General features: G+C 51.7%; 1 protein-coding gene across 1 annotated transcript in view; it reads left to right on the top strand.

Moving 5' to 3' along the window:
* The window catches only part of ITGAE (integrin subunit alpha E), a gene marked incomplete at both ends in the record, with an annotated part of 84,410 nt that overhangs the window by 22,979 nt on the left and 38,477 nt on the right, over positions 1–22,954 (top strand). The window contains 18 exons of the mRNA XM_084237890.1: positions 4,324–4,412; positions 5,312–5,379; positions 5,633–5,753; positions 5,957–6,088; positions 6,480–6,595; positions 7,169–7,320; positions 8,095–8,248; positions 8,833–8,983; positions 9,443–9,510; positions 10,472–10,607; positions 11,132–11,274; positions 11,579–11,716; positions 12,325–12,549; positions 13,614–13,744; positions 15,346–15,476; positions 17,849–18,003; positions 19,510–19,638; positions 22,105–22,178. Of these exons, the coding sequence (XP_084094016.1) occupies positions 4,324–4,412; positions 5,312–5,379; positions 5,633–5,753; positions 5,957–6,088; positions 6,480–6,595; positions 7,169–7,320; positions 8,095–8,248; positions 8,833–8,983; positions 9,443–9,510; positions 10,472–10,607; positions 11,132–11,274; positions 11,579–11,716; positions 12,325–12,549; positions 13,614–13,744; positions 15,346–15,476; positions 17,849–18,003; positions 19,510–19,638; positions 22,105–22,178 (2,313 nt within the window). The remainder of the gene's footprint in view (positions 1–4,323; positions 4,413–5,311; positions 5,380–5,632; positions 5,754–5,956; positions 6,089–6,479; positions 6,596–7,168; positions 7,321–8,094; positions 8,249–8,832; positions 8,984–9,442; positions 9,511–10,471; positions 10,608–11,131; positions 11,275–11,578; positions 11,717–12,324; positions 12,550–13,613; positions 13,745–15,345; positions 15,477–17,848; positions 18,004–19,509; positions 19,639–22,104; positions 22,179–22,954) is intronic.

Below are 22,954 nucleotides of genomic sequence, written 5' to 3'. Positions count from 1 at the left end.
TCATTGATACAGACCACACCAAAAAATGTACATCTCCCGACCCTGTAGCTCGCCGAATGGTCTCAGAGTGAGCCACCTTTGTAGGCAGCATGCAGGCCAAGGACAGAAAACACTGCCGCCCCGCGCACTCGTGCTACCTGCAGGCACAACCCTGGCAAGAGTTAACCACTGCTCCCACCTCCACTCGCATGGATTAGCTTGCCCGCTCTCGAACGTTTCATAAACAAGGCGCACAGTGTGTGCTGCATATGTCAGGCTTCTCTTGCTCAAACTGCAGCCTGGGCATTTCATCCAAGGCTCTGCCCAAGGCAACAATGCTTATTCTTACTGCTCGGGTTTTCCATTGTGTGAACAGTGCTGAGCACAGGTGTTTGCACAGATTCCTTGGCTGTTCTGAATGGCACGTCCATGTACTTCCTTTGGCTGGACCGTGCATTTCTTTTACCAGACACGTGCCCAGCAGTGGAGTTGTTGGATCATGTCTCAGGCAGTGGTCAGCATTCAGTTTTCCAAATCGTGCAGGGCATGAGCATTCTGACTGCTCCTTTCACTGGTGAAGTTGGGGTGTCAGTCCCAGTTACTGGTTACCAGCAGAGACTGCCCAGCTCCAGGCCTGACACATTTCACTGCCCCCTCCCTCATAAGCCAAGTGGAAAGGTGACACTGGATGTGGGGAGTTTGAAGCCCCACAGAACAGAAGGCTCTGAGCCCACTGAGGGGTAAGGGAAGAGCCTGACTGGGCTCACGAAAATCTCCCTGCACACCTGCAGAAGCAGAGGGGGACTCACGAGTGTGAACGTGCTTAGAAGGAGGATGTGGTGGGAGGCACTTGTGGGTTCTTTTGCAGATAATGACGCCCAAGCCCACGGGTCTGTTGCAAAGGGCAGGAAATGCTTGGCTGGTCACCCCGGCCACAGAAAAAAGACGGGTTCATCTCCCCATGCTGATGACGTCTTCATTCTCTTGTGCTGTTTCTCCCCCAGACACAACAGCTAGGGCTGGCGGTAGCATGGGCTCTGCTGCTGCGGGGGAATGGAGTGGAACATAAAGAAGGCCTTTCCCTGGGAGGCATGGGACTAGACTCTGAGGTCAGAGACAGGTTGGAGGTGGGTGAAGACAGATGGGCTGTGCCCAGCTTAAGGTGTAATATGTGCCCTGGTGCAGCCAGCTGATTATGGGTTCAGTTATCGTTTAATTACTTTGTCAGTCAATCAATTTATGACCCCATAAGTCAAGAGACCACTCTCCATGGTGGGGAGGTTAAAGGAGTGGGCAGCAGAAGCAACTCAAACTGGGTCATAGCATGGCATGATTGTGATAATGAATGGCAACCTTGACTTTTGCAGTGTGCAACCTGTGCAGCTGTACATGGTAGTATCTTGGGAATTCACAGTCTAGGTGGGAACAAAGACTGTGCATGGGAGTGGGGCTGCAGTGGTCAGTGTTGCCTGAAGTGCTTGGAGGAGGTCAAGTCACTTGTTTGGGGAAGGCTTCCTCACTCCATCATGAACACTGGGTGTTTAAAATGACTGCTCTACAAGGAAGGAGGTGGAAGGCATTGCAAGCAGAGGGAACAGCTTGGGCGAAGGCCTGAAGGAAGGAGGATGGCTGCGCTACTCCAGGATGTATCCACCCCACCAAAATGTGGCCTGGGGTGGAGTCCAGTGAGGAGCCTATCCTCGTGGGAGAGTGGGAAATGAGGTGCTGGGCCCAAGGCTGAGGCTCAGGCTGAGAGAGTGTCTGGGGCAAGGGAGGGTTCCTGAGGTGACCTAATTTGGGGGCTCAGCTGCAGAGCCCACAGAGCTCAGCTGCACCTGGCCCTCCACCCCTCAGCCCTGTCTCAGATTAGCCCCTGCACTGCTGCCCGGCTGTCATTCACTTGTCAGTCAACAAATAGTTACTTAGCTCTTGCTCTGGGCCAGACATTGTTCCAGACCCTAGAGATAACACAGTAAGCAAGGCAGACAGGATTCTTGGGAAATGAACAGTTGAATGGTAGAAACAGATAATAAGCATAAAAATAAGTTAACAGGATACAATCAGATGGTGATGAATTCTGAGAAGGAAATAAAATGGGGTGATGTGAAGCAGTATCTGGGTTCTGAGGTGGGGCTGGTTGGAGAAGCATTAAGGAGAAGGCAACAGTTAAGGGAGACTAAGGAATGAGAATGAACCAACCTTGGGGAGGGGAAGGTTCTAGGGCCCAGGAAGGAGGGAGACTCAGGGAAGGAAGGAGCTGGGATGGTTTAGGAACAGAAGCCAGGCCAGGGGAGCCGGAGCGTGGAGCAAAGGGGGGACGGGAGGTCTCAGCAAAGAAGGAGCTAGATGGAACCAGCCCTGTGGGGCTCTGGACCTTGTTCTAAGTGCACGGAGGCTACAAAAGCAGCCAAGCGACTTGGTATAAATTACAAGAGTAAATTTCAAAACAAGACAAAATAACATGTAGGAGGTTGCCCTGGAGATGGTGGGTAGGTTCGTGGCCAGCGAGGGGATGCTCTCTGGTTAGAAGTTGGAGGAAGAACCAACAAGGTTCTTGATGGTTTGGATGTAGAGGTTGAACGAAAAGATGAAGCGAGTTCCCAGGCCTGGGTGTTGGGAGGTGGTGTCTGATGGAGCCAGTTGGGGAGGAGCGGGGGCTCGGGCTCAGGGCACATCACAAGCTCACAAGTGAATGTTCTCCCCTTGAGGTGCCTGCTGGAGCATGGGCAGTTGGTTATTGTGTTAGTTTGCTATTGCTACCGTAACAAATTCAAGTTTAGTGATTTGCAGCCGCAGCCATTTATTATCTTACAGTTTTGGAGGCCACAAGTCTGAAATGGGTCTGACTGAAAGAGAAACTGGGGTCAGCAGACTGTGTTGCTTTGCAGTCTCGTGGGGAGAATCCGCTTCTATGCCCTTTTCTACTTCCAGAGGCTGCCCGCATTCCCGGACTCAGGGCCGCTTCTTCCCTCTGAAGTCAGCAGTGCGGCATCTTCGAACCTTCTGATTCAGACCCCTCTGCTTCCTCTCATGAGAACCTTTGTGGTTCCATTACATTATTGGACCCACAGGTGATCCAGGATAGTCACTCCTGCACATGGGTGTCAGTGGAGATAATGATGTTTCCTTTTTTTAAAAAAGATTTATTTATTTATGCATACAAGGATTGGGGTACAGGCTTGAGGTGTGGGGAGGGGGTGAGAGGATTCACCAGAGACAGAGTGGGGAGCAGAACAGGCAGATTGACTGAAATACACTGCCGAGGGGAGCAGCGGGTGAGTCAGGAAAGGTCAGCTGTGCCTTGTGGATAGCTCCCTGGCCGGCCAGGGATTCAACTTGTACCACAGAGGCTTTTGGATGGCTTCACAGTGCTGTGCTTAACCCCTTGCGCCACCAGGGAGGCCCCGTGATATGTTTCATAACGTAAAAAAGAATGGAGTGATGGGAGGGGAGGAAGGGGAGACATACCGCTCTGCTGGCCCCATCATCCAACTGTAGCTGCATCGTGACCTTTTTGAAATAGACTAATCTCATGCTTCCCCTTTATAAAGTCCTCTGTGGCTTTCTCTGCCCCCGCCGTAGTGGTACTGAAACTGGTTCACTGTGACCAAGCCCAGCCCTGGGCCCCTTCTCCAGTAGCTCCCTGCTTACAAGCCTAGGGCGGGGAGCTCACTGTATCTTGGGGCAGCCCAGTCCTCACTGGGCGACGTGGATATTGAGACCATTTAGGCTGATGTTAGATTCTCTGCTGTCTCCCTGGCACAGGGCGAGGGGCAATGTATGCCTTTGGGGACTGAGGTGGCATGGTCCCCCCAGCCCCACCTCCGCAAACCTCCAGCTCTGACTCAAGGCCAGGTGGGCAGACCCTGGCGGCCACTAGGAAGCCTGCACAGTCCTCAGCACAACAATGATGCTGCTCGTAGAGTCTCCCCGCCCATCCCCAACACTGTCACCAGACAGCTGGAAGACTTTTTTTAACCACCAGTATCATCCCCTTATCTGTTGGGGGTGGGGTGGCAGCAGGCAAAGGGGGATGTATTTAACCATTTCCTGCCTCCAGCAGTATAAAGGTAGAGGTTGAGAAGACGCTTAATGCAAAATAAGAGTCTGCTCTCCTGGTCTGGGAGTCAGCCCGCCTTTCCCGGGATCTGGGTTGTGAGATGGGGCTGTTGGGAGAAAGCATTAATGAGGAGGCAATAGGTAAGGGAGGCCCAGGAATGAGACCTGGTACCATCTTCATAGTTTTTTAGTGAGCCCGTGGCCTGGGATGGGAGGGCTGTGTCTGGGAAGTGAAGAGAAGGGAATGTTCAGCCAGCTCAACTTTGATATCTGCCCTCCACTCAGGCTTCTGCTCACCAGCCCTAGAACCACCAGGACATCAAACCTTCTGCACCAATGTTCCCTTAACGATGACATCCCTTGCCAATTAGTAGGTATGTTAACCCCAGCTCTGGGGAATGGTCCCAGCACCTCCTTTCCAGGACTCGTACTCACACAGCCCAACCATTTCAACCCTGGTCACTCCACCCTTGGCCCCACCAACGCCCACAGCAGGCCCTCCATCCTGATGCCCAGGCCTATCCCAACCCAACCTGAACCCCCAGCTACCTCTTCCAAGCCAATCCTGACAACAAGTGATGCCTAGAACGTATGGAGTGTTCACCATGTGTGTCCGGGACTTGCTCATGCACCAAACTCTACCCATCCCATCCAACCTGACTCGAGCCCCACGTCTGCTGCAGGCTCTCGGCTGTGTGAAGCAGAGTCCTTGTGTCTGAGAGGTGCTATGCAGAGCCTCGGTCTCTGCTTCGGAAGGGAAAAATTTCAGGGTGACTAGATGGCCTGTGGCTCAAAAATGAGCTGGTCTCCAGAGGTCCGCACTGGGGAGGGAGAGGAAGGCGCTAACGCCTCTGTCCTCTGGGGTTGTGGGCAGCATCTTCTCCAGAGTCTGTGAGAGTAGAGGGCTCGAAAGTCCATAGAGCTGGTCCCTCAGCATCTTGCACCCTCGCTAGAGCTTCTCTACCTGCCTGCCATCAAACCAGTTTCCCATGGAGAGAAGGCACCAGACCAGCTACTTCTGGATCCCCATCCCCATCTGGCACAGAGCAGACATCACAAGGCATTTGTTGAATGAATTGATGAATAAGCCTGGGGAAAGGCACTGTGCCCCGTGTGTATCCAGGCCTGTCCTTGAAGGGTCCCCATTCAGCTTCTAGAGGCTGCCCCGAGTGGACAACATTTTCTCAAGGGGCCAAGGTAGCCCCATTCCCCCTGACCTAAGCTGAGTTGCCTCCAGAGCCCTACCCTCCTGACCTGGGCTTAACTCTTTCAGACCATGGCCACATCCCAAAGGGGCGGCACCGGGGAGTGACAGTTGTCCGGAACCACCATGGGGTTTTGGTGAGTGTGCATGGGGCAGCAGATGGAGGCTTTATCCACCCCATCCAGGGAGGCTGGGGTTCACTTCTGTGCCAGGGCTGGTGCAAGTATTCCCTGTGAACCACACGCTGACCCAGTGCCAACCTCAGCCCCACTTCAGCCCCTGGAGGGAATGAACAGGCTGTCCTGCATGGTTGAGAACTTGATTCTGGGTTGGGGGTAATGATGTGGCTGAACTGGGGGTGACCCAGCCTTTCTCTTCCTTTCTCCCCAGATATGCATTCAAGTGCTGAAAGTGCGGCCCCACAGCATCATCTCTGAGCTCACGGGCACTTGTAGCCTCCTGGGCCCAGACCTCCGTCTTCGGTTTCTGCTTAACTTCCCGGAGGCCGGTGGTAAGGACTGTATACTCATTGGTATTGGACAATATAAAGCTCTCTCCTTGGGTTTCCAAGAAGCACCTGCCTAAGACAGAGGCAGAGGGATACAGAGGCCCAAGCAAGCCTAGGTTTCCTCAATGGGGGCAGGACAGAGCTAAGTGGGGACTTGCTGGAGGTGAATGAGGAGGTGACTCTGAGTTTTTCTGTCTGTATTAAAGAAAATGTCCTGAGTCCCAATGCACCTTTGGATTCTGGAGACGGCTCCAGGGAGAAAAGAAGCAGCAGAGAGTATCCAGCCAGGTGGCACCAAGGGAAGGCTGAGGAGGAGGAAGGCGAGGACGAGGAAGCTGGTGAGAAGAGGCAGATCTGGAGTGTTCCCAGAGGCTATCAGCACTGACCCCTAGGCTGGTGATCTCCAGGGGTAGGGTGTGCCCAGGATTGGGAGATGGGGAGCAGTGGCTGGCTTCTGCCAGTCTTAGCTCTTCCTCCCTCATCTCACAGATGGGTAAGTGAGGCCTGGAGCCATGGGAGGGTCTCATGCAGTGAACAAAGCCTGAGCAGGTCTGGCTCACTCTGGGTCCAAGACAAAGGCTTCACCCTGGGAGAGTCACTGATTTCCTCCCAAAAGGTGCCTTCGGAGCCCTGAGCTGAGTCTTGGCAGGAGCTCTGCACACAGGACTGCTGCTCTTACTCCCGCTCCCAATTCCATGCCCACTCTCACCTGCTTCCTGTCTTGGCCAGGCACCGAAATCGCCATCGTCCTGGATGGCTCAGGAAGCATTGAGCCCGAAGACTTCCAGAGAGCCAAAGACTTCATCTCCGACATGATGAGGAAATACTCTGAGAAGTGCTTTGAGGTAGACTTCCCAATGGCTAGACTAAAATGGTCTACCATGGTCTGCTGCTGGGTAACGAACTGCCTCAGAACAACTGTTTATTTGCTCCCAGTTCTGTGAATCTGCTATTTGGGCTGGGCTCAGCTGAGAGGTTCTTCTGCTGCACTTGCCTGGAGTTATTCTTGCAGCTGTAGGCATCTGGCTGCTTGACTCGGACTGGATGGCTTACAATGGCCTCCCTGGTCTGGACTGTGTCTCCAGAAGGCCAGACCTTCTCATGGCTACAGTATTCCAAGAGAGCAAGACCAATGCATGCAAGCATGCTTTAGATTTCTAATTGTATCCTATTTGCTGATGTCTTACTGGCTAATCCTGTAGTCAGAGGGGGACTCCACAGGGACGTGGATTCTGGAAGAAACCAATGATTCTGGGAGCCATTACTATCACACTTTCCTCCACCCCTGTTTGCTTAGGGATTTCCCAAACTTTTTCCATTGCTTTGGGAGGAAGAAGGGAGGGGACCCAAGGGGCAGGGGTGACCTTGGGCATGGTGACCCTGCCAACTTCCTTCCCATCTCTGTCCCTCCCCTCCAGTGCAGCTTTGCCCTGGTGCAGTATGGGGAGGTGATCCAGACCGAATTTGACCTTCTGGAGAGCCAGGATGTGATGGCCACCCTCAACAAAGTCCAGAACATCACTCAAGTGGGGAAGGTTACCAAGACTGCCTCCGCCATGAAGCACGTCCTGTGAGTGTCAGGGCTGCAGGAATTACTCGGGCACTTACTGGTGCTGACTCGTGACCCTGCCCAGACACTCGGTAAAGAAAGGTCAGGGATCCAGCTCTTCCTTGGCTGACAAGGGATGTGAGGTCTCTCGACTGAGCCTTCGCTGATAGATGACACCCTTGGACAGACCTCCACAAATTTTCCCAAAGACTCCTGGGAGCAGCATTAGGGCACAGGCCTCTGGGAAGGGCCTCAGTAGCCAGATAGCCTGGGTTTGGGCTTACCTCCCAGCTCCGGTTTGTACTGGGGAGACCCTGGGCAAGCTGCCCAGCTCTCTGCCCTGCCCTTTCCTCACTTGTAAAATGACAAAATAATGGTACTTGCCTTAGAGAATTTTGTGAGGGTTAAATGGTTAAATTAATTATGAAATTTAAAAATATATGTATATGTTCATATATAAATTAAAATATATACAGTGCTTACAAGTGCTAGCACTTAAGTAAATATTACCATTGCTAATTCCATCATTATTTCTACACACACACACAAGCACACACACACACAAGCACACACATGGAGAGTTGTGTGCCCAGCACTTTGTATTGGGAGCAGGTGAGGGGAAAAAGCACCTGGCCCCACTGTGTGCCAGAGGGGATATCACCACCCCTCTTCGGGCCTTTGTTTCCTTGGAAGGCACCTTAATCCTCCAATTCTAACATGTCAGTGAATGAAGTCTCCCCAGAGCTCAGCTGTCCCTCTGGTGAAGTTCTCTCCTCACTTACTTTCCCCTACTAGAGACAACATCTTCACACCGAGCCGTGGCTCTAAAAAGAAGGCATCTAAGATCATGGTGGTGCTCACTGATGGAGACATTTTCCAGGACACCATCAACCTCACAACTGTCATCAACTCCCCACAGATGGAAGGTGTTGAGCGATTTGCCATTGGGGTAAGAGCCCGGGGTTGGAGGCACTGCCTGACCCTATACAGTTTGGGGTGGGAAGGAACTGGGGTTCCTGACAGGGGCTTCTGTAAGCAGTTATTCCAACCCTGTTCTATTCACAAACACTCACCAGCTTCTCCCCTCCCAGTCCCCATCTAGTACCCCACCCACTCCCCACTGAGTTTTCCCACCCAGGGCTCATTTCCCTATATGGTCACAGCTTCTTGCCCAGCAGAGAGGGGGAGGACAGTGGACTGACTCCTGGGCACCCACAGGAAACATCAGGGAAGGTTCCTGGAGGAGCTGGTGCTGATCTGTGCCCTGGAGGACAGACAGGCGTAGTTCCCCTGGGGCACTGCAGGCAGAGGGAGCAAGATATGCAGGTGCGAGAAGTCCCTGCAGTGCTCAGGCAAACACCTGTAGATTGGTAAAGCTGGGGCCCAGAGTGTGTGTGTGTGAGAATGGGGAACAGGGAATGGAGGGGCCTGAAGACCAGGCAGGAGGGTTCTCTGCTTCTCCCTGGGGCTGGAGAGCTCTCCAGACTTGGGAACCAGCCGGTACTGACTCACTGACCTGGGGCCTCTGTGCAGGTGGGGGAAGCATTTAACAAGACTAAGCCTGCCGAGACACTGAATCTGATCGCCTCACATCCCAGTGACACCCACGCCTTCAAGGTGAACAACTACAAGGCACTGGATGGGCTGCTGGGCAAACTGCAACAGAACATCATTCGTACGGAAGGTGAGGGCTCCTGGTCCTGGCCACTCTGTGGAGCCCCCTCAGCATTTGGCAGAAGGCCTGAGTCCTACCTCTGTCCTCTCTCCATGTGCACTCTGGGCAACTACTGTTACCCCTCTCAACCTCAGCTCTTTCATCTCTAGAGAGGCAACAGTACCCCCAGTCCTCCTTACTCCCCCGAAGTTCCACGAAGCCCTGATGAATGGAGCTCATGCTGGAGAACTAAGCATGACGGGAGTAGTTCTGCTCCTAGTAGTTCACAGATGAGGAAAGCGAGGCCCAGAATCAGGGCGTGAGCTCCTAGCCACTGCACTATGTTGCTAAGGCAGGATCTGGTGTCTTCTCTCAGCCTGATGCTTGTCCCATTAAGCCCAACAGGGCGAGGCCCCTGGGCAACTTCCCAGGTTGGTTGCTCCCCACACCTCACCCATACATGTGTCTCATTGCCTTCTTGACTTCCAGGCACCGTCGGAGATGCCCTCCACTACCAACTGGCACAGGTTGGCTTCAGCGCCCAGATCCTGAGTGAGGTATGTGGCCTCATTCAGCACCAGGCAGGTTCGCCGGAGGGAAGGACCCCAGCAACATCCAGGGACTTAGGGATGCCTGGCTTCCAGGAAGGGCTCTGCCAACGGTGGCGATGCCTGGGAAGGAGCTACGTTAGGATCAAGGGAACCATTTCTGCTTGCTCGCCCTTACCTGCACCTTTGAGATAGACAGAAAAATGATAGGAGGTGGTTTTGTTCTGGTGCTGAGGACTGACTAGTAACAGGGGCTCTGGCCCAGGCAGGCTGCCCACGCTGTGTGCTTCTCCCCAGTGGGGGCTCTGTCCCCTCGGGGAGGGATGTGCATGTGAGGACTCTGCCCTAAGCCCGGTGATGCACTGTTGACACCTTTGCTCATCACAGGTGGGCCTGTGTGTCAGGCGGAGGAGATTTTTTTTTTAAGGTTTATTTATTTATTTATACAAGCACTGGGTACAGTCAGAAGCGTGGGAGGGTGAGAGAATTCACCAGAGCCACAGCAGAGAGCAAAACAGGCAGAAGGACCGAAGTACACTGCTGAGGGGAGCAGCGGGTATGACAGGAGAGGTCTGCGCGCCATGTGGGACCCTTGCCCGGCGGCCGGGGATTGAACCGGCACTGTAGAGGCTGCGGGCAGCTTTGCAGCCCAGAGCTCAACCGCTGCGCCACTGGGGAGGCCCAGAGGAGATTGTTGTGCTTTTTAAAATGCTCAACCTGTGGGCCTGATTGGCTTTCTGCTCCACCGGGATTGGTGCTGGAGAAAGCTGCCCTGGCAGATGCACAGGTTTCCAGGCAGATACCCAGCATTTGCCATCTTGCTTTCCTCTGGCACCTCTGGCAGGCCAGGGGCCACCGAACACCCCTCCCTCCCCAATAAGGCTCACTGGGCTGGTCGGCGATAGGGCCTCTGGCCACAGTCACTGGCCCCGGGTCCTCCTGCTCAGAGAGCCTCCATCCTTCTCTGCAGAGGGAGGTGATGCTGGGCGCTGTGGGAGCCTTTGACTGGTCAGGGGGTGTGATCCTCTACGACTTGCACAGCCAGAAGGGCCACTTCCTGAATCAGACGGCGGCAGTGGCCAAGACTGCGCCTTACAGCTACCTAGGTGAGGGCAGGGCCAAGACGGGGACACGGGCTGCATGTTTAGCTGCCCTGTGCTTCTTGGGGGTCGGTGGGGGGAATGTCACATAGACTGAAGCATGGGGGATGGTTAGGAATCCCAAGGCTGAGAATTAGGGCCTCCAGGGTGAAAATAGGGTCTGCTCTATCCTGGAAGAGGGGGAATGGTCCTGGGCAGCAGCCTAGGGAGGCAGAGCCTTTGCCTTTGCTAATAGCAGGGTGACCCTTCACCCCGGTTCTTATATCCAGCATTCATGATGAGTGTGGGTGGTGATGTGTGTGAACTGAGTATGTATTTGGAGTGAAGCCTTATGTCTGGTAAGGTATATCGCATCAGTGCTGGGGCACATGTGTGAGACTGCTGACAATGAGGGGTGCGGTACTCATTGATGCTGATTTGAAATAGAATGGAAGAGTCTCTCCTAATTTGCGCCCCTGCCCAGGCCACTTTGAAGCCTGGCTGGGAAGATGGGCCAGAGATTGGCCTAGCAGAACTCCCATTCCCCCCAGGCTATGACTTGGCGGTGCTGCACAAGGCCGGCAGCGTCTACTATGTGGCGGGTGCTCCTCGGCACAAGCAGCACGGGGCTGTGTTTGAGCTCCCGAAGAAGGGCAAAGAGACCAACTTCGTACCAGTGCTGGAAGGAGAGCAGGTGCCTGCTGGGGAAGGACCCTGAGCCTGTATTATTACAATTGAAGATTTTGGGGGTCCCAGAGGGAAAGGCACGACTCTGGGGCACACTGTGGGGTGGGAACTAGCCTGGGCAGAGTGGTTGAGTCCCTCTGTGGTCTGGTGACCAGCTGCCTTTCCCCCTCCAGTCTCCTGAGCTCTCTGGGAGCAGAGGGTCCTGGGAGGCCCAAATATAGCATTCCAGGAGCAGGGGCCTAGCTTTGCTGAGGGGTGGGGGTGGGGGTTCCCCAGCACTGCCTGTGAGCTGAGTCTCTCCTGGGCTGTAGATGGGGTCCTATTTTGGCTCTGAGCTCTGCCCTGTGGACGTCGACATGGATGGGACCACAGACTTCTTGCTGGTAGCGGCTCCATTTTACCACATTCACGGAGAGGAAGGCAGAGTCTATGTGTATCATCTGAATAAGGTGGGAGAATCTCCATCTTTGCCAGCTTGTTGGGACTGAGGCTACTTCCCGTGCTGGGGAGGTGCTCAGGGTGCGTGGTGCAAGCGGGGGGCAGCTGTCCACTCCCTCCCTACCCCACTTTCTCATTGTCCTCACTCTACCCTCTCACATTGATGATGCTAGCACACTGCACAGCTGCACAGTCAAGGAAGCACATGTTGTCTGCAGCCTTATTTGTTTCCTGCAGTAACTGGGAGGTTGCCCAGTTGACAGATTTTTACAGATCCATTTTCCCGATGAGGAAGCTGAGGCTCAGCGATGTTGAAACTTGCTCAAGTTTATCTCGGAAGTGCATGGGAAAGACAAGATGAGAACACGGGTCTCCCAGTCGCCTGCCGAGTAACCCTAACTGTGGGAGCAGAGGGAAGCAGGTTTTGGGTCCTGAACAACAAGGCAGGAGACTCCAGCTTTACCACGGGCTCACAGTGTGACCTTGAGATGCCTTTTCCAAGACTCAGACTCCCTGCTGGAGAGTGAGAACCAACCAGTCCAGTGAACATACCTCCTGGGTGGCAACAGGCCAGCTGGCACCCCCAGCCCAAGAGCTGATCTGTCCATTTGCTTTACAGGATGGTTCCTTCTCCTTGGCATACACGCTGAGTGGGCACCCTGGGTTCGCTAGTGCCCGATTTGGCTTTGCCATGGCGACAGTGGGGGATATCAATCAGGATAAGCTCACAGATGTGGCCATCGGGGCCCCCATGGAAGGCTTTGGAGCAGAAGACGACACCAGCTTTGGCAGTGTGTACATCTACAATGGACACCGGAGTGGCCTCGCCTCCAGTAGCCCGCAGGTGACCTGTAGGGCTCTCTCTTGCCTCTACTTTGGGGTTCTGTCTCCCCAGGTATAATGACCTGAGCCCCAGTTCTGAATGCTGGGGAGGGGTTAGTAGTGCCCAATGAGGGAGAGAAGTCACACAGGCTATGGAGTTTCCAGGCCAGAGTCTCACCTGGACCCTTCAGGTGGAGGGAGAGGTTGTGGCTATATCTCTGCCCTGCCCTGACCTAATGTCCCTCCCTTGCTGGCATTCCTGACCGCGCGCCTGACCAAGGCTGGTCCTTCTTCTCTGCCCCTTCTCTGGCTCCTGACTCCCACCCCCATCCCCTCCACACCCTACCTGTCCTGCCCCACGGCTCCAGTGCCAATAACTTCATGGGCACTTTCACCTGCCTGCAACTATAGGTTCTGCTGCATACCCAGCTGCTTCCTGAGTGGCTCACCTGGATGGCCCCAGGTATCTCACTCCGCTCTCTGATAGAAAGCATCCTCTTCCTCCCAGACCGGCTGCTCCTCTGGGCCCCCCACTCCTTCACTTTCAGCAGAACCCGGGATAGCCCCAGACACCTGGCACAGCCTTCCAGCCATCTTGTTCTGATCATTCTATCAATAGTCAATTCCTCTCCTCCATCCCCATCACCCCTGGCCCAGCTCCCCTTGTGATTCCCCACGCCTGCCCCTGCATTCCCACCCTGCCTCAGCTCCCCATCTTCTACTTAGCGTCATCAGTAGTGTCGCTAAAGTGTAATTCTGCTCAGACACACCTGCCCTCTGCACCCAGCCCCACATCAGACCTTGTTCCTCATCCTCCTTCTAGCCCCCCGGCATTGGCCCCTGGCTGTTCCTTCAACTGCCGCCCCCCCAACCTGCTTCCCTCACTCTCACCTATCAAGCCTGCACGCCTTCCCCTACGAGGCTCCATTCAAGCACCACTCCCCTGGGAAACTTTGCCCTTCTCTTTTGAGGTGGCTCCTAAATGGAGGACTCCTTAGGGTGGGGACCATGGCTGAGCTGTTGATTTGAACAAAACTGAAAGGACTCCCCTTTTCTTCTCTGGTGTCTTGTGTTTCTCCCACACAGAGGATCCCCGCCTCAAAGGTGGCCCCAGGACTCCATCACTTCGGTGTGTCCCTGGACGGGGGCTTAGACATCACCGGCGACGGTCTTGTTGACATCACCGTGGGGACTCTGGGCCAGGCGGTTGTGCTCCGGTAGGGGACTGCTCTGCCCTCTAGCCGTGCCCGGCCACGCAGTGGCCCTGGACTGAGTGATCCACCACAGCCCCAGGCACTGATGGGAGGGAGTAAATGCCCATTTGGGTTTGACCTCAGCTTTCACTTACTGGTATACCCTTGGATAGCTATTAAACTCTGAGTCCAAATTTTCTCATCCATCAGTGGGAATAATAGTAGTGCCTCCCTCAGCGTTATGAGGAATCATTGCGAGAATACATGCAGAGTACTCAGCGTGGTGCTGGGCGGTTACCATGCTTATGCATTTCAGAGCTTCTGTGTTCATTCCCCACGTGAATGTTCAAGTCCACAGCTATAAATAAGCTGGTGGAGCACCTGTCTACACCGTGTTCTCCACTAAGGTGCACACCTGGCTATTGATGTAACACTTCTCTTGGCTGTTGCTCACAAGCACCGCAAAGTTAACATGTCTAAAAATGGACCTTACCACCCACCCCTCACTTCTTAACACTCACCCCTCGCTCCCCTCAACCTGTCACTCCCAGCTTCCCAGCTCAGCAAGTAGTGCTGTTTGTTAGAAAAAAAACACAGGCATCATCCTTGGTTCTTCTTTTTGATTCCTTTGCCCTCCCCACATCAGCACGTTTTGTTGCCTCTGCCTCCAAAGTGTTTCCTACCATGGATCCCTGTGATCTCTGGCCTGGGTGGCTGCCATGGCCCTCATCCTTGTGGCCACGCCCCCTTCTCTTCTTCCTTTTGCGGCCTGAAACCCCTCCATGGGTTTCCCACTTAAAGGAAAACTCAAATTCCTCCTCATGGCCTGCCCTCTCCATGGCCTGGCCCTCATCTCTTGTTGCTACCCTCTCTCTCACTAATTGTGCAACTATCTTGCTGACCTTTGTGTTCTTCAAGCAAACCGAGCTCCTTCCTACCACAGACCAAATGGACCTCCTGTGCTTTCTTCCAGGAATGCAGTTCACCCAGATCTTCTCATAACCAGCTCTTTCTTGTTAAAGGGTCTCAAACGGCTCCTTATCAGCGAGGTTATCTTAAGTAACCCTTGGTCCTTGTTACCTTATATTAATTTATTTTTATCACAGCATTTTTATCACAGCACTCTCCCAGTACATAGTATTTTCCTATTGCTTCATGTTTGATTGTTGTCTGTTTTCCAATAGAGCAAGGACTTGTCTCTTTCCCTGATGTGTCCTGAGGACTCAGAACAGTACTTGCCCTTTGAAAGATGTTCAATAAAGATTCATTGACTGAGGGGCCTCCCTGGTGGCACAGGTGGTTGAGCGCTGCACTGTGAAGCTGTCCACAGCCTCTGCAGTGCTGGTTCAATCCCGGCTGGCTGGCGAGGGTCCCACATGGTGCGACAGACCTCTCCTGTCTCACCCGCTGCTCTCCTCAGCAGTGTATCAGTCTGCCTGTTCTGTTCCCTGCTTTGTCTCTGGTGAATCCTCTCACCCTCCCACACATCTGGCCTGTACACTGGTTCTTGTATAAATAAAATAAATCTTTAAAAAAAAAAAAACGTTCATTGAATGAGTAAATCAGTCAAGCACTGACCCAGCATCCTCCGGTCACTCTCATGGTCTTTTTGCTGTCTTGTTTAGCTCAAGACCTGTGGTTCTTGTGAGGCCAACCATGAACTTCACCCCCGAGGCACTGCCCATTGGCTTCAACAGCAGCGTGAGTGTGAGTTTGTGTTTTGAAGTCAGCTCTGCGACCCCGGCTGCCAAGTCAGGTAACAGTCAGTCTAACAGACACCACCCCCCACCCCCCATGTTGTGGTTGTTCCTTGTTGGCCTCACTAGGGGCAAGAAAAGAGAGGGAGCCAGGAGTGTCAGGAGGCCCTTGTGCCTAAAGTCCTATGAGAGCTTGGCTCCTTTGACATTAGGATCTGTTTTATGTGAACCATCCCAGAAAACAGTGATCTGCTGTTGAGTCCGTACCCTAAGAGGGTTCAACGGACTCTGCTGGGAAGAGGGACATTGGATCTGTACCTCAGGGTAAAAGGGTTGAGTTTCTGAAAGAAGACTCCAAAAAAGGCAGCCATTTCTCTACCTCTCTCTACTGTGCTGCTGTGCACATGTGGGGGGCTCCTGAGAAGTGCTCTTCTTCCCTCTCTCTGATTTTCATCTTCTCCTCTTCCCTTTGTTATAGGATAGAGTGAGGGACACCCTGGACCACACACCTGCACGCTCTAAATGGGATCTGCCATCCCACACATCAAGACAAAGCATATTCTAGTGCCTAAGACCTTCAATAGAAAAGAAGGAGCTTTAATATAAGTAGTCAGCAACAGAGAGAAAATTAGTGTGCCATACAGAGAAGAGAAAGGAAAGTAGTTAAAATAGTTTCCCCAAGAAACATCCAAAGTTACCCATCCCCTTGTGGGTAAATGCCCAGCCACACAGGGTTGGCCCAAAGCAGGGCTGCTGAGACCTGAAAACTTGCCACAGGTATAAGGCACCTTCTGGCAGGACCCATAGGAAAGGGGCAGAAGGGGCCAGGTAAGTCTGGAAGGAAAAGAGCAAAATCAAAATCCAAGTCAAGATAAAGCCTGCTAGTGTCGATCTCCCCACGGTCTCTCACCCGCGTCTGTTTCAAATGTCTCTTTCCATGCCCCGCGTCCGTCACTGGTGCGAACCCAAGGCTGAGAACAAGTGTGGTTTCTTTGCCTCTCTACTCCATGTGCTGGCTCCAGCCTCCCTCTTCTTCCATCTCCTGTTTCTCCTGCTGCTGCTCTGTCTTTTCTGTTTCCAGAAGGCGGAGGGTGGGCATGGTTTCCACAGCCCAGGCATTCGCTGCTAATCAAGAGTTCCCCTTCAGAGATGGCCCCCGAAGTTTAATCTTGGTAACAATCGGAGTACCTCTCTCTGCTCCCACAGGTCAGAAAGCACTCTCCCAGGTTGTGGGCCTGTCCACATTAATCAAATCTGGAAGGAGAACATGCCAGGCCTGTCAGTTCCAGGGACGGACTGAAAGATCAGGCCTAGAGCCTGACTAGCAGCCGCTGAGCGGCTGTGTGACACTGGACAGGTGGCTTTCACTCTCCGGGCCCTGTGGTTGCTTTTTTTTTTTTTTTTTCTTTCTTTCTTTCTTTCTTTTTTTTAAATATTTATTTATTTGGGCCTCCCTGGTGGTGCAAGGGGTTAAGCCGCAACCTATGAGGCAATCCGCAGCCTCTGCAGCACGAGTTCTATATCCGGCCAGGGAGCAACCCACATGGCGCAGCAGACCTCTCCTGTCTTGCCCGCTGCTCCCCTCAGCAGTGTATTTCAGTCCGTGTGCCTGTTCTGCTCCCCACTCTGTCTCTGGTGAATCCTCTCACCCCTGTACCTCTAGCCTGTACCCCAGTTCTTGTATGCATAAATAAATAAATATTTTTAAAAAGATTTAATAACAAATCCTTAAAAGAAATAAAGATTTAAAATAAATCTTAAAAAAAAAAGATTTATTTATTTATGCATACAAGAGCTGGGATACAGGCTAGAGATGCAGGGGTGAGAAGATTCACCAGAAAACAGAGTGGGGAACAGAATGAGGGCAGACAGAATGAAGTACACTGCTGAGGGGAGCAGCGGGCGAGACAGGAGAGGTCTGTCTTGCCATGTGGGTTTCTCCCTGGCCGGCCGGGGATCAAACTCATGCTGCAGAGGCTGAAGATGGCTTCATAATGCGGTGCTTAACCCCTTGCGCCACCAGGGAGGCCCCCTGTTTTCTTTTCTGTACATAAGGGACCCAAGTAATTTACAAGGTGCTTCCAGATCTATGATCCTCTGGTTTTACTCCATGGCTTCTCTCTCCATTCCTTCTATTCTTCTTCTTCCTCTTCCCAACCTCCTTCTTGAGCCTTCCTTTCTTTCAGAGAAGGGTGAGTCAGCCCCAGGGAATGTGCTGTTCCAATTTGGGGGGTGGTGTACTAAAGGACTCTAGCCAAGTGCCAGGACACCCTGAGAAAAGTACCTTTGAAATGACAGAGAAACTCAGGAGTCCAGCTGCAGGGACACCATTCAGGAGCGACTTGTAAGGAACCTCAGGCAGGTGGGGGACCCCTCTGTCGGGGGGTTGCCCATCCCAGCCTCATCGGGAAGGTCTGTTCTCCATCTCCAGGGCTCAGAGAGACATTTCTGAACTTCACATTGGACGTGGACGTGGCAAAGCAGAGGAAGAGGTGGCAGTCTTCAGACAAGAGAACCGGTCAGAGCTACCTCAGCAGTTGGAGCAGTTTTTGTCAGTCCTTCCAGCTCATTCCCACAGAGGCAGATGTAAGAAGAGTCAGAGGTTCTGTGTTGTTGAGAAAAGATTTGAGGGGCATGCAAGGAAGGCTCCATACCTGGAGTTAATTATATCGGAAACCCAAACTAAAGAGATCTACTGATATGGAACACTCTGTACTTCCTAGAAGCTGGGCATAAAGAATTGCTTGATAATGGTGGGGCTCCAGGCCCTTATATGAATCAACAGAAAAAGTGGTTGAGAGAAAGTAGAAATAGCAAGACAAAAGTTATCATTTTCTTTCCTTTTTTTTTTTTAAGATTTATTTATTTATTTATAGAAGCACTGGGTACAGTCAGAAGCACGGGAGGGTGAGAGAATTCACCAGAGCCAGAGCAGAGAGCAGAACTGGCAGACTGACGAAAAACACTGCTGAGGGGAGCAGTGGGTGGCAGGAGAGGTCTGTGCGCCATGTGGGACCCTTGCTAGTGGCCAGGGATTGAACCGGCTGCAGGCAGCTTTGCAGCCTAGCACTCAACCGCTGCGCCACTGGGGAGGCCCAAAAGTTATCATTTTCAAAGATTTACTCCAACCTTTTTGCCTGATAAACCCAGAGCCCTCCTAAGATGGGTAACCAGAGCACTCACTCAGAGGAGAGCCAGCCACCATATTGTGAGGACACTCAAGCAGTCCATTGGAGAGACCCATGTGAGGAGAAACTGAGGCCTCCCGAGAACACTGACTTGCCCGGCCTCTGAGTGAGCTCCCTTACAAACGAGCTTCCACACAGCCGCAACCTGACTAGCACTTGACTTCAATCTCATGAGACCTTGAGTCAGAACCTTGGGGCCTCCCTGGGGGTACAGGGGTTAAAGTCTCAGCACTATCAAACTATCGCCAGCCACTGCAGCCTGAGTTCGATCCCCAGCCAGGGAGCTAACACACATGGTGCAGCAGACCTCTCCTGTCTCGCGCACTGTTCCCCTCAGCAGTGTATTTCAGTAGATTTGCCTGTTCTGCTCCCCACTGTCTCTGGTGAATCCTCTCACACACACCCACTCCCCCCTGCATCTCTGGCCTGCACCCCTAGTTCTTGTATGCATAAATATATAAAAATAAATCTTAAAAATAAAGAACTATCCAGCTCCAGAATTCCTGACCCATAGCATCTGTGACATAGTCAGTGGTTTGGATAATTAATTGTCTGTACTAAATAATTAACCCATGTCAAAAAAAAATTTCCTCCAGACAAAGGTGCCTAGAGACAAGAAAATGTGTGTTTGTTGGTACTCAGGGCCCAACAGGACCTGGAGCTTTGGACACGATGACCAGACTCCTTTTGTGATTGGGGTTGGAACCAGAAAGAGTTATGAGGCCTGAGGCCACAGCAGATCAAGGAAAGTCTCCCAATGCTCTCACAGCTTGGTTGGAGGAAGTTTCCCTTTGGCTTAGCTTATTTGAAAGATAGTTAGGGCTTCTGGCTCACCACTTTCACGGTTTAGTTATCATGACTCTATCAGTGTTAAAAGTACTCTCCTCTTCCCCACGCCTGTCAGCTCTGTGAGGAGGACTGCTTCTCCAATATCAGCGTCAAGGTCAGCTACCAACTGCACACTCCCGAGGGCCTGGCGGACCAGCCTCAGCCTGTCCTGGACCACTACGTGGAGCCCTTTGCCATCTTCCAGGTGACTCTGTCCACAGCTAGGACCAGACACTTCTGGGTGTCATCCCCCCCAAGTACCTGCTCCCTAGCTTCAAAGAATATTAGAGTTGGGAGGGCTTCAGAGCATTGGGCACGTCACTGTACAATGGGGAAACTGAGTTCCGGACCTGCCCTTTGTTTCCCCGGGTTTCATTGGCCCGTCCCCAGGTCTCCAAACCACTCCCAAAGCTAGTTCCTTTATGTTCCCAAAAAGTGCCTGCTGCACATTTAATGAAGCCTACACTATGTTGCCTGGCTTGGCGAGGGTCTTTGATGATGGCATGGCGGGGTCTTGTGTGGGAACTGGGCCGGAGCCAACCTGCCAGTGCTGAGAGAGGGTGCCCTTTGGTGCCCCTGCCTGCCAGGGCCTTCAGGCTGAATATCTGGCCTGCCAAGCCTGTACCCTAACGGGCAGGGAATGTCACAGGAATCTTTTCTCATAGCTCAGGGAGAAAACAAACAGTAAGATATCCCAATTCTGTGACCTTTAAGGTGATTTTGTTCCCACCCAGGCCCGGCCCTTAGGGTTTTCTGTCAGTCTTCATTTAATGAAAGGGTCAAAGAAGTGACAACTTGAGCCTTAAAAAGTAATTATAATTATAGTCAGTTGGAATGAACTGAGTCTCCAAAAATAAAAAGCCAAAATTAGTTCCTGCTGGCATGGAAAAGCTTCAGGCAACATAAATATTTTTTCCAAGCAATGATAGGACACTCATGACTGTCTAATATTTTTACAAAATGTCTCTAAATCAGTTAAATTACATAAATCTTTAGCTTCAGCTTTGGTCACTATCAGTATCAGTCACAAATAGTACATAGAAATGAGAGCATCATGGTCTGTGACTGTTTCCATGCTCACCTGCCCAGGTAGAGGGAGAATCAGGTTCCCTATGTGTGGCAAGAGATTTTACTCTAAATTTTTATAATAGTATATTTATTTCATAAAGAATTAAAATAATTGTGGTATGGCAAATTAGATGGTTCACAAAAGGTTGGAAGGAATAAAGTAATGACAGTTTGTCAGTAAGTAGGTTATCACTAATTACATATATTCTGCTTTATTAATAAACATCATAACCTAACCAACTGAGCTAACTAGCCATACTTATATTCTACTTTCTTACTAAAAAGTTATAAAAATAGTCCAAAGAACTGGGCATTCTTTATCCAGATTCCCCAGATGCTAATATTTTAACGTTTGATCACATTTGCTTTATTATTCTCTCTCATATATAGCTCATTTTTAATATACATAATCCATACCATTTTATACACATTCATATTTTTGAAATATTTGGGAGTAAATTACAGACACATTACCCCTCAGCACTTAGTATATATTTCCTAAAAACACAAGGAGACTCTCTTGTATGAGCATGTTAATAAAATGGGTGAGGAGCAATGTTCTGTTTTTAGGTTAGGTGTAGAAGTCTCATGAGAATGAGGTCTAGCTGGGAACTTAGGGTGGTTTTAGCCCTCTTTTATTGGGGTTGGGTGAAAGAAAGCAGCTTACTTAGTTATATTAAAAACAAAACTAAAAATGTCTTCCCTAAACGGTTGACCCAGACAGAGTTCCAAGCTCTCATTTCTGCAAACTGCATCTCTCCTCTCCGGGAAGTAGGTTTTCTTTCTAGTTCTGGGTTCCCATTCTAGATCCAGGTCATGGTAACAGTCCGTGCAAAAAGTTGCCGAGGAAATCACTGGCTGCTGGGTAGAGCAACACAGAGACTCCCCACTTAAGAGCTGGCTGTTTCCTTCATAATAAAAGTAGATCCAATTCCTTTAGAAAATTTGTTCAAACAGCTTTGAACCTTGACTGAGTCTTTTGGGCCCCATGTGACTACTGAATTAGTTTGTTAGAAAAAGCAAATTAAAAAAAAAAAAAAAGGAATTAGTGTGTTAGTAGTAGGCAAGATTGTAAGGGGACTATTTAGCTCCCCCCAAAAGCCTAGCCATGGGGATAGAGGCCCCGCAAGACTGGCCCTTGACATATTTGGTTGGGTATCTCTCGCTGGTGTTTGTGCTGCTCTTGCCTCTCTTGGCTGAGCTAAGGAAGGTTTCCTTTACATAAGCTTTCCTCTCAAAATGTTCCAGGTTGTAAATATTGCCACTTAATTCACATGATGTGAAAGCTTGGCGTTCCCACCTTTCCATGAAGGCCACTGCATGTTTTCACCTTGGCCAGAGGCCTAACCTGTGTGGTATGCCTATGTCAGAGGACCAAGCACACCCCTACCCCCCTGTCTTCACAGGACAGATCAAGGACTGTCACCAGCACAGCTCTCTTGGCCGTGGGGACACAGCCTCCTCCTGCCATCCTCTCGCTCCCTGTAGCTGCCCTTCTCGGAGTCAGCAGGAAGGGACAGGCGTGTTCTCAGGGGATGATCATGAAGCAAGGCTGGTGGGGTGGACCGTCTGGCTGACCCTGCCCCTCTCTGTCTGGTTGCAGCTGCCCTACGAGAAGGACTGCAGGGATAAGCTCTTCTGCATCGCTGACTTGCAGTTGACCTCCACCATCTCTAAGTGAGTGGGTCCACTCATTAGCGTTTCAGCCATTAACTTCCTCCTGAAGACATACCTGGGGACCCCCCACATCCCCCACCACAATTGACCTCTCACTTCCTCCCTCTTCCCCTAATGACCCACAAAGGGTTTTTGGTTTACCGTCTTATTAGGGACTCAACAGTTGAGGGCCTGTTGGGGTCACGGTGGTCGTTTGGTAGACTTGAACCCAGGCCCCTCGATATCCACAACAATGTTATTTTCATAACCCAGGGTTTTCTGCTGCTAGGACTGCCTCAGGGGGAGGTAATCTTTCCTTGACTTCCTTCCCAGTCATATTACTTAATGAATTCTTCAACTATTTATGGAGTATCCACACTGTGCCAAGCAATCCAGTGAATCTCTGCCCTGGTGCTTTTAGGGGCAGAAGATAATAAAGTCCTGTCAGTGAGGATGTACTATGAAGAAAAATAAGGCAGGGAAGGTGGAAGGGAGTGCAGTTTTAAACTGAGGGGTCAGAGAGAGGTTTTCTGAGGTGACATTTGGTACACACGGGAGGAGGTGGAGGAATGAATCATGTAGGTTTCTGAAGGAAGCCTGAGATGGGGGCCTGTCTGGCAGGTGGCGAAGATGGCCTGGAGGTGGAGGTGGAGGTGGAGGTGAGGGGGCATGTGGGGAGAAGGGGCCAGATCAGCTGGCCTTCCGTCAGGGCTTTTACTGTGAGCTGGGAAGCCAGAGCAATGACATGATCTTGCTCTTTGACAAGGTCACGCTTAAGTGTTGCGAATAGTCTGTAG

This window comes from Talpa europaea (genome assembly GCF_964194135.1).
Source record: "Talpa europaea genome assembly, chromosome: 7".
In the NCBI taxonomy this organism is placed as follows: Eukaryota; Metazoa; Chordata; class Mammalia; order Eulipotyphla; family Talpidae; genus Talpa; species Talpa europaea.
This window is presented reverse-complemented; position numbering and strand designations above follow the sequence as displayed.